General features: G+C 38.4%; 1 protein-coding gene across 1 annotated transcript; it reads right to left on the reverse strand.

Moving 5' to 3' along the window:
- Positions 1-7,483: 7,483 nt before the first annotated feature.
- LOC110940025 (heat shock cognate 70 kDa protein 2) lies at positions 7,484-9,948 on the reverse strand. Its single transcript, XM_022181590.2, has 2 exons — positions 9,495-9,948; positions 7,484-9,409 (listed from the first exon to the last, which is right to left on the reverse strand). Exons 1-2 carry the CDS (start codon positions 9,706-9,708, stop codon positions 7,665-7,667), a joined length of 1,959 nt encoding a protein of 652 aa, XP_022037282.1. The 5' UTR covers positions 9,709-9,948; the 3' UTR covers positions 7,484-7,664.
- Between the last annotated feature and the right edge of the window lie 3,550 nt (positions 9,949-13,498).

Here is a 13,498-nt window from a genome sequence, read left to right on the forward strand (position 1 = left end):
AACGGCGCCAAAAACTTGATGTAGAAAAAAGTAGTTCAACTAAATAAACTAAAATTACTCTAAATTAAGACTCAAGTAATAAAAATCTAGACTCTCTAACTTGACTAAACTACTCACCGGCAAGTGAACCGGTCGACTCTAGCACAGAAAGTAAGTCCGGATGTCCAACCCACAAGGACTCTAATGAATTACGTTAACGACTCTATTTAGACTAGACACTGACACGACTAAACAATTGTTGTGTTTTAAGGGGGGGGGGGTTTACTAAAATCCTAAAATTGCAATTAAAATGAAATTAAACTAAGACACGAACGAAGACTAGGGTTTAATTCAGATGAGATTAACGACTACCTAGACTTGAATCCAATTTAACTATGAATGGATTTCTAACGGTATTATTGTTGTATGGAGCCGGGATCGTAAAATACTAAACGTTAAGGTATTTCAATGCTAAGACTTCCCGACCCTTCTCAGGAAGAAACCTAGGAAACCCTACAAGGCTGTTGTGTATACCGACTGTTAGACTTCCTCTCAGTCCTCTAAAGACTCTAAAAGTGCCCTAATACAACTATCTACCTCTCAGCGCGACAATCTAAGGCAATTCTAGGTTCTAACTTGGTTTACTAGACACAAATGCAATTAGGGAACTAAAGTCGACTTTTCTCAAAATCTAATTTAGCTATATACTACACCGAGACCTAATAACTAACTCGAGCCTCTCAGCAACAAGTTAAGCAGAATATTTACTTCTAATTATATTTTAATTACTGTTTCTAAGGCTATCGGCCGATTTACCCAAAGATCACCCGAACCCGCAAGGATGCAAATAATCAACACAGATCTATTATGTGAAAGACATCCACCAAAATCTATGTGAAACAGTAAACAACCCACAATCAAAAGTAAATACGCACATGCACCAAATCAAAAAATCTAGAACACTTTACTTTCAGAAATCAATCCATAATCAATCAATAAAAACCGTTAAAAGATCCAAACATAAATCAAACTGTCATCTTGTCTAGGTAGTATTTAGGGTTTAGCCAAGAAACATGATGTCTAAAATAAACAAAGCAAGTTCAAAACAAGAATTCATCGGAAAGTATCGAAAACACGAAATTAAAGAACACCGGGAGATAAAACCCGAACAATCTTCACTTTCACGATCCAAGCTTTAACCGAATGATTCCCGCAAGCTAAAGCACTCCAAAATACTCAAAATCTCCTTTAAAATTCGCCCTAGGGTTTCTTGATTCGTAATTAGAGTTGTGTTCAGTTTCTTGGAAAATCATCTTCAAAACCCTAGCTTGGCAACAAATTTTTCGAAAAAACCAGACCCTCGCGTGACCTAAGGGGGTGTCGCGTCACGCGGCACCTCCTTGCCTGATTTTTATTATTTTTTATTCAGCTTCGAGTTCCAGCTTCTCCGACGCGCGTACGAATCCCGGTTTTCTTCTAAACTGCTCGGTTTTACTCGTTTTTCATCACTTTAAGCTACGGGACCTGAAATCAAAGCTTAACCTCAGCAATATCGAAATTCTAACCTAAACTAGACTCTAAACGACTGAAACTGACCAAAATATACACTATAAACATATGTACTTTTCAGTACATCAGTGGTGATTGGGGAAAGGACAAAGTTTCTCATGAAGTGAAGGGGTCCGACTCCAAGGTGGTTTTGTACGGCTCGTACACCTTTCTGTTGAGAATGAGGGGGTGAATGTTGAAGGAGGTGATGAGGGTGATGATGATGCTGAGGTGCGTCCTCAGATTAGTTTGAAAAGAGGACGAACCACTTCCTCCAAGGCTGGTCCGAATCCAAAAACACTGAAAAAAAAGAAATTGGATTTTCAAACAATCACGTTGGATGATGACGAAGCCAATCAGGCTACCGGGTTTTCTACTGCCGGAGGCTTGTTGGATAACCTAAACGCTCATATTCATGGCCGCAGGACTCCGCGGGATCGACCGGTCAATATTCCGACGAGCCCTTTATCTTTCAGAGGGCCAACTACCAAGGTGATTGAAGATATTCATATGCCCGATCCCTTGTCCTGCAAGAAAATTGAACCTTCTCTTTCGGGTAAGCCCACGACCGGGGTTGCTTCTAATGTTTCAAGGCCAAGTCCTCCGCCGATTGATGGTGGGGATAGTGCCTCTTCATCCCCTTTGTGGTACGAAACTGAAGCTGTTTTTATATGTCCGGAGTTAGGTTCGGGCGAAGCTGTGGATGTGGACTCTGCCCATGCTTTGGAGAAATATGTCCCCGAGTGGTCGCTGGCTAATAAAGACAGGATCGTGGACACCTTATCGGCAAAGATGGCTTTGTTTCATCTCGGAACTCCAGCTGAGCATGCGTGTCACGGCCCCTATCCCGGTTTTTCCCGGTCCAGGAGTCGCGGGGCAGAAAAACCCATGGTATTTATTAATTGATTTGGCAGCGGAAGATTTCAACAGGATCTTTTAAACTAGAAAATGACCGATTATTTTATTTCATCACTTGGGATGAACCCCGTAATTTACAATAGAGGAATTTCCCGAGGAAATTCCCTGATTTACAAAACATGTTTTTGTTTATTTACTGAGCCACCACTTCAAGCTTAATTAGTGCTCCGTAGCACTTTTTCCTTGATTCACAGGAGGTCGCCTGAAACATGTTTTAAAAAAATATTTTGTCAGCGGGGAAATACTGGTGAATCATTCAATTTTAATAAAACGACTCATAGCTATTACTTACAGCATAAGAGCGATTACAATGGCCTTTATCTTATTTTTATCTGGCGCCGTGTCACGGCCGTGTGACGATGGTCATACCACTATTGGGTCCTTTCACCCAAGTAGTGATGATTATCACTGTTAGGATTGATTAGCCTAACTGTGAGAAATTAGTAATGTGCACAATACCCCACTAGCCAGTGATTCAAGATAACCATGACTTAATCCCTGTAATTATAACTTTGAAAATAATTGGAGTACTTGAAAATACTATTGATAAAAAGTGAATGATTCACATTGCAAGTTTATACGGGCAAAGTTTAGCCTACTGATAAGCCTGATAACCTAGTTTAAACAACAATGCACACGAACTAGGTTAGTAACTAATACAGCATTTATGATAACTCACGAGATAAAACCCTCACAACGAATGACAAAGTGCGATACTTAACATCCATCGAATTGACGACGAATGACAAAGTATAACCCTAATGTGGGCAACACTTAAACATCCATTGGATAGTTTCAATCGATCGGACATCGAATCGTAATAGCGATCGAGTTAACACCCGGTATCGTGGCAGTGTTTCAATACCTTAATCTTCGAAATTAGGCAGTGTGCTTCGTTTTTGAGAAAAGTTTTCGACACAGAATGAAAGTCCCACGCACAGGCTATTTATAGCCTGAATTTGGGTTTTACGCGGCCCGCGTAAGATTTAATAAGGGTTTACGTGGCCCGCGTGGCCACCTAGTCTACGTGTAGGGCTGGGGTACGAGTAGGGGTGCCAGATGGTCAACACGTGGTCCGGCAATGCTTATCTGGTCAACTTAAGGTTGACGCGGCCCGCGTAAAGGCTGCTTATGGTTTACGCGGCCCGCGAGAGGACCATATTTTTTGTTTTCTTGATTTTTGATGTAAGTTAGGGTTTCGAGGGTCCGGGTTTTCACTTACGGGTCGTTTAGGGACATTTTTGCAGTCTTTACAATGCGTATTACCGGAAGATGAGTGGTCCGGAGCTTGGCATTCTTTGCAGCTGTTTCATTCGGTTGACTGCAGGCGCTTTTTCCTCGGACAAAGGCTTGGGCTCGTTCCATAAGTGTTTCCATAGTTTTCGGAAGATCTTCATGGAGTTTTTCCACGAGCTGGTTATTTCGGACTCCGTGACAAAATCCTAAGACACGGAGCTGATCAACCGCCCCACTTATCTGCATGCTCTCTAGATTGAAACGATCAATGAAATCTTCTACAGACTCTCCATCGCGGCGTTTTATGTGGTGAACTTTGGTGATGTCATTCTTGCAGCGACGCTGCTGACAGAAGTTTTGCAAAAACATACACCGGAAGTCTTCAAAGTGATCAATCGATCCTTCTGGTAAACCGTCGAACCATACCCTTGCTGACCCAGTAAGAGTCTGAGCAAACATGTGACACCATGCTGACATGGGCCATTGTTCGACTTTAGCTGCTCCGGCGAAGGCAAACATGTGATCGTCCAGGTCGGACGTGCCATCATAAAATTTTAACGTTGGGGGCATCTTTAATTTTTCCGGGAGCGGTGCGTTAACGATCCTTAACGTGAATTTCGACTGAGAAGTCATAGACGTAGGATGATATGGCATGATCAGCTCCTGATCCTGAGGGTTTAGACCCATAGATCCCTGGCGAAACAGGTCATTGAGACCGTTATTTATCGGAGCGCTCGTAAACGAGGAAAATTGTGCAACACATGTTATGGGAGTGGAGATTATAGAACTTACCATAGATACAGAGGTGAAAGCTCCGACGGAGACGAGATTAGCCCCTGGATAGACACTGCTGAACAAGTTCGCTCGGAGACTCAGCAACATTTCTTCTCGTTGCTGCTGCTGTAGCTGCCGCAGTAAGTCGGCATTCCGCATAAGGAAAACGTTGTCGAAATTAGGCAACGGCGTGACAACTGGAGCAGTAACAGATAACGTGGTGACAGAGCTCGCGATTGCAGAACTTGCGGGTGGAGGTACTGTTGCTGATCCTGCCATAACAGCAAAAGTGGCAACTGCTGTAGGAACAGTTGTTAGAGGTGCAACACTTCCTTCCCAGATGTCGCTATAGGACGGGAAAGTGCTTGTGGAGGCTGCTGTTGTTGATTCCATAATTTCGAATGAACAGAATTAATAAAGCGAATTGTGTGAATTCGAGGGGATGGCGCCACTGAAGACTCAAAAACCAGTTGGTACGACCTAGTATGAGCAGAGCTTCAGATGACCAAGCAAGAACCTGCAAGATCACAAGGAAGAAAACACACCGTTAGCCTCGTCACAGGGAGGGGGGCCTCTCTGTGACCAAGCTCGGGCGTGAAAATAAGTATCTGATAGGAGAGAGTAAGTCAGGGAGAGAGAGAGGGAGAGTTTAGAGAGAGAAAGTAGCGATTACCCTTTGTTGGAAGTCTTGGCGGGGTATTTATAGTTTTTGAATATGCTGACGTGGCGAGTTAGTTAGTGTCGGACCAGTCACTGTCATGGCAGTTAGAGTTGTGGGCCCCCAGTTAGTTACGCCGGACCGGGGGGTTGGGTCGTTCCATCTATGGTGCTAGGTGCGACAGTTTCTCTGAGCATTCGGTTCGGTTTTGTGTTCCCTAGACATTCGGTCCGACCAAGGACATATCCTCATCAAATAGCAAGGGCATTATAGTCATTTCACACCAACTTAACTGAGAAAACTAACTCTCATTCGCGTCAGGGACTATCTGGGAACGAAATTGTAAAAGTTGGGGACTATAGCTGTAATTTTAGAAAGTTAGGAACTAAAGGTGAAAAAAAGGCAAACCACAGGGACTATCCGGGAATTTAACCCATATATATTTATTTTAAAAGTATTGAACAAATTTTAACAACAATACGTTTGAACTAGGGAAGAGCTGATGATATATCAACCGTGATTGTGAGTACGTTTTTATCCTTTTTAAACCCATGCGCCCTTTTAGTCTCAACCAATACGTTTTTATCCTTTTTAAACCCATGCGCCCTTTTAGTCGTACTTATTTTTATATTTAACTTGTTACCGCAATTGTTTAATCGTACGCACGCTCAAACATCCATAGCAAAACATACCTAACCTCAGGGATTTCTTTACGGTGGTGCGTGGGTTGATTAAGCTAACGATCTAAAGGATTTACTAGCCGATTTCTCGTGATTCAGTTGAACAGAATTTAAGTGATAGGGATTTTGAATGGATGATCTGATGACAGTACAAAAATCTCAACAAGGTCACAGGTATAATTTGTTTTACTACTAAATATTAATATTAATTGATTAGTTTTCTTATCTTAAGATTTTAATTATTATTAGAAGATATTGATCGGGACACGATTTCATTAACTTTGAACGGTAGTTCCAGATCACAAGGTTATGGAAGTAGCATATTTGTTTTTCTTTATTATTATGATGATATCATATTATTCAATCAACGTTCGAAGCATTAAATATATGACATACTAACTTGTCGCGATGCTTATATGATTTATTAGATTAGGATTTCGAGTGTGGGGTTTGCATATGGGCCGATAATAAAGAGGTTTGGGCCGAAAGTATGTTGAGCCGATGTGGGTTCTAGTCGGGCCACATTTTGGTTTTTGCTTAATGGTTTTGTTTAGTGTTATAAGTCGACACAAGTTCATTCGTTTTTTTATAAATAAGATAAGTATATAATTAATTTATAAATGTGAAAACGAACGATTTGTACCTTGAAATTACGGGTTGTCACATTTTTGCTCAAAAGAGTCATGACTCTACATATGTTCCTATATTGGATGAGTTTAAGAACAAATGATAACCAAGTAATGCATGTTTACATCATATAATAAATGAAAGGGTTGTCATGTTGGCAATTGATATGCAAACTGGTGTACTTGGCTGCACTTAATAAATCATGTTCCTCGCAAATGACACTATTTAGCTGCTCTTGGTGACTTATGTTGATAATCATATTAAAGTACCGGATTCATTTAAAAACAGACAAAGACCATGAAGCGCGTCGCAAAGCACGCGGGGTAAACCCCTAGTTGTATATAAAATGTATGGTACCTGTCCCTTCACTAATTTTGGCTTAGGAAATTTTGGGCTTTTCCATGCAATAGTTTGGCGTTTGCATTTACAGTCTTCATTGCACCTTTCACCCTTTTATGTTGACGCTAGGCCTCCTTGATCGACATAAAATTACCAGAAGCCCATGCAAGTGTCCTCCCCTTTGATGCAAATTTCTTCTGAGGCGATCATGTCATGTAAGTTGGCCTTACTTGGAAAATCTCGAGCTTGGTGTGGACGTTGTATATGAAATAACCATTGTTTTTTTGTCAGATGATCTCCTATCTTGATGCTTTCATTGTAGCGGCAGTTTGTGTGCAGTGGCGAAGCTTGAGATTTCCGACAGAGAGTCAAAAACGTATATACCCAAAAATATCTATAGAACCGGGGGTCAAACGTATATACCCAAAAATTTCTATACAAAAGCTACATACATACATAACACTATTGAGCGAAAAGTTCATAAAATTACCACATCGTTCTAGTTCTATTTTCGAGAAAATAACAGTTAGCTGCGCTTTCTTCTTAATTTCCCTTGTTCATTAAACACTTCAAATGGAACATGATCCTCAGTTTACCTTTTAACTTCCATATTTACACTATCCTCAGTTTTTCTTTTCAGTTTACTCATAACTAAATAAGTTGTTACCAGCTTGGAATTTTAACCAAACATCTCAAAACAATGCAACAAACATTTTTAAGGATGTTTTTCTAAATAACTCTTTTTCTTTTATAATATTCAAATTACAAAATTACAGATAACAACAGGCTTGACTGATTTGCTTGAAACAACATAATCCCTCAGTAACTTATTTAAACGGCTGCATAATTCCACAACTACCACACAACCACATTCTGTTATAGGCCATAAAACCACAAATCACACCTTAATCCACTTCCTCAATCTTTGGTCCGGCACCACCGCTTGAACCGCCGGCTGAAGGACCGTCCTCATCCATACCGCCACCCATATCCGGCCCACCAGCACCGCCCTGATACATCTTTGCAATAATCGGGTTGCATATCCCTTCAAGCTCCTTCATCTTGTCCTCAAACTCTTCAACCTCCGCCAATTGATTCCCATCGAGCCACTGGATCGCTGCCTCCACCGCATCTTCCACCTTCTTCTTGTCATCCACAGGCAGCTTCGAGCTTATCTTCTCATCCTTTATGGTGTTTCTCATGTTATACGCGTAATTCTCCAACGCATTCTTTGCTTCGACTTTCTTTTTGTGTTCTTCATCCTCGGCTTTGTATTTCTCCGCCTCCTGAACCATCTTCTCGATCTCCTCTTTCGACAGCCTGCCTTTGTCGTTTGTAATCGTGATCTTGTTCTTCTGCCCTGTGGTTTTGTCCTCTGCAGACACGTTCAAGATCCCGTTAGCATCAATGTCGAAACAGACATTGATTTGTGGAACTCCACGAGGAGCTGGTGGGATCCCGGACAGCTCGAATTTCCCAAGCAAATTGTTATCCTTGGTTCGTGTTCTTTCACCCTCGTAAACCTGGATCAAAACCCCGGGTTGATTGTCCGAATAGGTCGAGAACACCTGCTCTTTCTTGGTGGGAATGGTGGTGTTTCGCGGTATCAACACCGTCATAACACCACCCGCGGTCTCCAGTCCCAGAGACAGAGGTGTCACATCCAACAACAGCAGGTCTTGAACCTTCTGATTGCCTTCGCCGCTCAAAATAGCCGCTTGAACCGCCGCACCATACGCCACTGCCTCATCAGGGTTAATGCTCTTGCAGAGCTCTTTCCCGTTGAAGAAATCTTGTAACAACTGTTGAACTTTGGGGATACGAGTGGAACCGCCAACAAGAACCACATCATGAACGTTGCTTTTATCCATCTTAGCATCTCTCAGACACTTCTCCACCGGCTCCATACACATCCTGAACAAATCCATGTTCAGTTCCTCGAATCTTGCACGTGTAATCGTGGAGTAGAAGTCGATTCCCTCGTAAAGAGAATCGATTTCGATGGTGGTTTGAGCAGTGGACGAAAGAGTCCTTTTAGCTCTTTCACAGGCAGTTCTCAACCTCCTCAAAGCTCTTGGATTCCCACTGATATCCTTCTTGTTCTTTCGTTTAAACTCCTGAACAAAGTGGTTAACCATCCTGTTATCAAAATCTTCACCTCCCAAATGCGTGTCTCCGGCAGTAGACTTCACCTCGAATATACCTTCCTCAATTGTAAGCAGAGAGACATCAAAAGTGCCACCACCCAAGTCGAAAATCAGGACGTTCTTCTCGCCCACACTGGACGCCTTCTTGTCCAGCCCATACGCGATAGCAGCCGCAGTGGGCTCGTTGATGATTCTCATCACATTCAGCCCAGAGATGACACCGGCGTCCTTGGTGGCTTGACGCTGGGAGTCGTTGAAGTAGGCAGGGACGGTGACCACCGCGTTTTTTATGGTGGTGCCGAGGTAGGCTTCGGCGATTTCTTTCATCTTGTTCAACACCATGGAGGATATTTCTTCAGCAGAGAATTGTTTCTCTTCGCCTTTGTGTGAGACTACAATCATGGGTTTGTCACCTGCTCCGGGGACGACTTTGAACGGCCAGTGCTTCATGTCACTCTGCACTGACGGATCAGAGAATCTTCTTCCAATCAAACGTTTAGCATCTGCAAAAATCATATAATTAAGAAATGTGTAACTTGAATATATAGATTTAAAGAAAAGAAAAGAAAGAAAGTGAGGGGGGCGTACCGAAAACAGTGTTGGTAGGATTCATGGCGACCTGATTCTTAGCAGCATCCCCTATCAGACGCTCGGTATCCGTAAAAGCAACATAAGAAGGAGTGGTCCTGTTGCCTTGATCATTAGCAATGATCTCAACTCGATCATGTTGCCACACCCCCACACACGAGTATGTGGTTCCCAGATCAATACCGATCGCTGGTCCTTCACCTTTTCCAGACATATTTTTGATCACCCAAGAAAACAGAAAGCAGAGTAAGTTTGAAAGTGTTTTGAAGAAAAGAAAGTAGCGGTTTTATCTTGAATTCAATTGATGAAGGGTGAGTCGAGCAGGCTGGTTTTTATAAGGGAAAACGCTTAATTTCCAGAATGTGCTGGATGTATCCTCTTTTGTAAAATAATAATAATAAAAAAATAGATTTTATTTAGCTACGTTAAGGTTCTTTGCACACCTGGTTGGTTCGAGAGTCTTCCCTTTGCTGTTTCTAATATGATCATGAAAAATGTAGACAAACCCTTCTTTTCTTTTCTTTCAATCTTTCTTTCCTTTTTATTAATTTTTAAATTTTCGTAGGCAGTGTCGAGACTAGGGTTGGTCATAATCATTAGTGGAGCAACGGCAAGTTTGGCTACGTTTAGATTTGAAACTGAGCTGAAAATTTACACACGAATTCGGTTTGCATTTTAACCGAGCTAGTTTGGCTTAGCTTGGTTGGCCAAAAAAAAATTATACATATCTGCCAAAACTCGATAGTTTAAAATATCATTTAATAATTCAAAAGAAAATATATATTCAAAATAAGTTCAACAAACCAAAATCAAGTTCAAGTACATACAAAATAAATTTCAAATTTAAATGAAATACAATATACATTAATTAACTCCTAAACAACAAACAAATATGTTATGGATATCTAGGTGTCCACCTAAATACCTGCAAATAATAACTATTTTTTTTTATAATAAATTAACGGTAAAATAATCATAATCAAACATAGACGAACTAACGAGCGATCCAAACCAAGCCGGCCTAGCTCGTTACAAACCGAGCCAAGTCACATCAAACGAGCTTTTCCCGTACTACATTTGAGTGAGCCATGGGCCATGAGTTTTTTAGACAACCCTAGTCGAAACACACATAAACCTCAAAGAAAATGATAACATAAAATAATTATATATATATAGGGAAGGATAAATCGAAAACCCACTTGAGTTGAGAAAACTCAGAAAACCTTTGTAAAAAACCCATGTAAACTCAAGAAACATTTCTAAAAAAAATAGGAAATGTAATATACATATATTTGAACATTTTTAAAAAAGAAACACAAAAAAACACCAAGTAGTTTTTTTTAAAAAAATGTTACAAATTTCAGGTTACATAATATATATGTCCAAAAAAAAATGTAACATACAAATTTTCAACATTTTTTTAAAAAAAAATTAGTAAGCGTTTTTAAATTTTTTTTTTCATAAATAGGTCCGTGTACACATATATTACATTCCCTATTTTTTTTAGAAAAAAATAAAAATGTTACATAGGGTTTATTTGGGTTTTCTCAACTCACATGGGTTTTCGATTTATCTTTCCCCATATATATATATATATATATATATATATATATATATATATATATATATATATATATATATATATATATATATAGGGGAAGGTTCAAATGAAAACCACTAGTTATTGTGAAAACTCAAAAACTAATTAAAAAAAGCCAAAAAAACATACAAATTTTTTTTTTTAATTTTTTTTTTGCAATCAAAATTTCGCAGGTTTTTTAATATAAAAAAAAAATTTTCAAAAAAAAAAAAATAGTTTTTTTGTGTAGTGCACATGTGTAATACTGCACATATGTATGTGTACTATACATGTGTATTATTACACATGTGCACTACACAATTTTTTTTTTTTTTTTTGAAAAAAAGTTTTTTTTTATATATAAAAACTAGCGATTTTTATAAAAAAAAAATTGAAAAAAAAAAATTTTTTTTGTGTGTTTTTTAGGCTTTTTTTAGTTAGTTTTCGAGTTTTCACAATAAAAGTGGTTTTCATTTGAACCATCCCCTATATATATATATATAGGGGAATGTTCAAATGAAAACCACTAGTTATTGTGAAAACTAGAAAACTAACTAAAACCCACTAAAAAGGAGGGAGGGAAGACTTTTAATGAAGGAGGGGTAAAATTGGAACAAAAAATATATAACTTTTCAAACATTTCTCATTTCTCCATACGTTATCATTTTAAAACAAAAATGACACCATAAGATCACAAATTTTCTTATCTTTCATTCAAGTATATTCGAGCATATTTTTTATGACATAAAAAAAGATTTATGGTGTCGTCTTGTTTTCAATACTATTATTATAGTAGTGCACATGTGCAATATAACATGTACTACAATGTGCATTACATGCTTAAAATTAGTTTTTTATTCTAGTTTAGCTTTTAGGGTTAGTTTTTTTGGAGGTTTAGGATTAGGTTTTTGGGTGTGGGGGAGGGGGTTTAGGTTTTTGGGGGGTGGGGGTGGGGGGGGTAGGTTTTTTTCGGGTTCATGTTTAGGGTTTAGTTTTAGGTTTTCGGGAGGGTGGGGGGTGGGGGGGTTTAGGTTTTTTTTTTTTTTGGGGGGGGGGGGGGTTAGGCTTTTGGTTGGAGGGTGAATTTAGGTTTTGGGGGGGGGGGTTTAGGTTTTTGGGGGGTGTCGGTGGGGGGTGGGTTAAGTGGTTTAGGCTTTCCGTATTAGTGCACATGTGCAGTACAACCAAAAAAAAATTTTTTTTTTTTGAAATTTTTTTCCATATATAAAAAGTAGCGATTTTTCTAAAAAAAATTGTAAAAAAAAAAAAAAAATTTTTTTGTATGTTTTTTAGGTTTTTTTAGGCTTTTTTAGTTAGTTTTCGAGTTTTCACAATAAAAGTGGTTTTCATTTGAACCATCCCCTATATATATATATATATATATATATATATATATATATATATATATATATATATATATATATAGGGTAAGGTTCATGCGAGAACCACCTTTATTGCGAGAACCGCGAGAACCAATGTGAAGACAATCTAAAATAGCTAAAAAAAAACCTAAAAAAAAACTAACCCCCACCCCCCCCCCCCCAAAAAAAAAAAAAAATCTAACCCCCCCCCCCTCAAGCTAAAATGCTAAAAACTAAACCCCCAAAAACCTAAAAAAATTTTAAAAAAATCTAAAAAATTCAAAAAAAATCTAATTTTTTTTTAATATTTTTTATGTTAAAAATCGCTACTTTTAGTAGCAAAAACAATTTTTTTTTTTTAAAATTTTTGGCTACTAACAGTAGCGATTTTTTTATAAAAAATATTTAAAATTTTGTTTTTGTGTGTATTTTAGCTATTTTTAGACATTTTTGGTTGTGTTCATAGTGGTTCTCCCAATAAAGGGTGGTTCCTAACGGATCTTTTTCCTATATATATATATATATATATATATATATATATATATATATATATATATACTAGGTTTTAACCCCGTGTATTACACGGGTTGAATAATTGAATTTTATATATTAAATAATAAAATAATATATCTTTAAAACCTCCTTTATTGCACGTGTTGAATAAATATCATTTTTAAATATTAAGTAATAAAAAATTATATTTATAAGAACCATATTGTACGGGTTGAATAAATGTAATTTTATATACCAAAAAATAAGAAAAGTTATATCTTTAAAACCACATGTATTGCACGGGTTGAATAAACAGAATATTGTTTACCAAATAAGGGTTATTGGATTTTATCACCTCAAACTATTGGCTATTGGCCGCTGCCACACTCAACTATCACTTTGAGGCACGCAACCACCAACTTAACACTTAGTGTGTTTTGTCACCATATCGTTAACTGTTAACTGATCACTAACTTTTGATCATGTTACTTTTTGGGGGTGTCCTAATATCCCTAAAACCTTCCTAAGATCCCTATGACACCCCTAAAAGTATAGTAACATGATGAAAAGTT

The sequence above is a fragment of the Helianthus annuus genome, chromosome 5 (assembly GCF_002127325.2).
Source record: "Helianthus annuus cultivar XRQ/B chromosome 5, HanXRQr2.0-SUNRISE, whole genome shotgun sequence".
NCBI classification, from domain to species: Eukaryota; Viridiplantae; Streptophyta; class Magnoliopsida; order Asterales; family Asteraceae; genus Helianthus; species Helianthus annuus.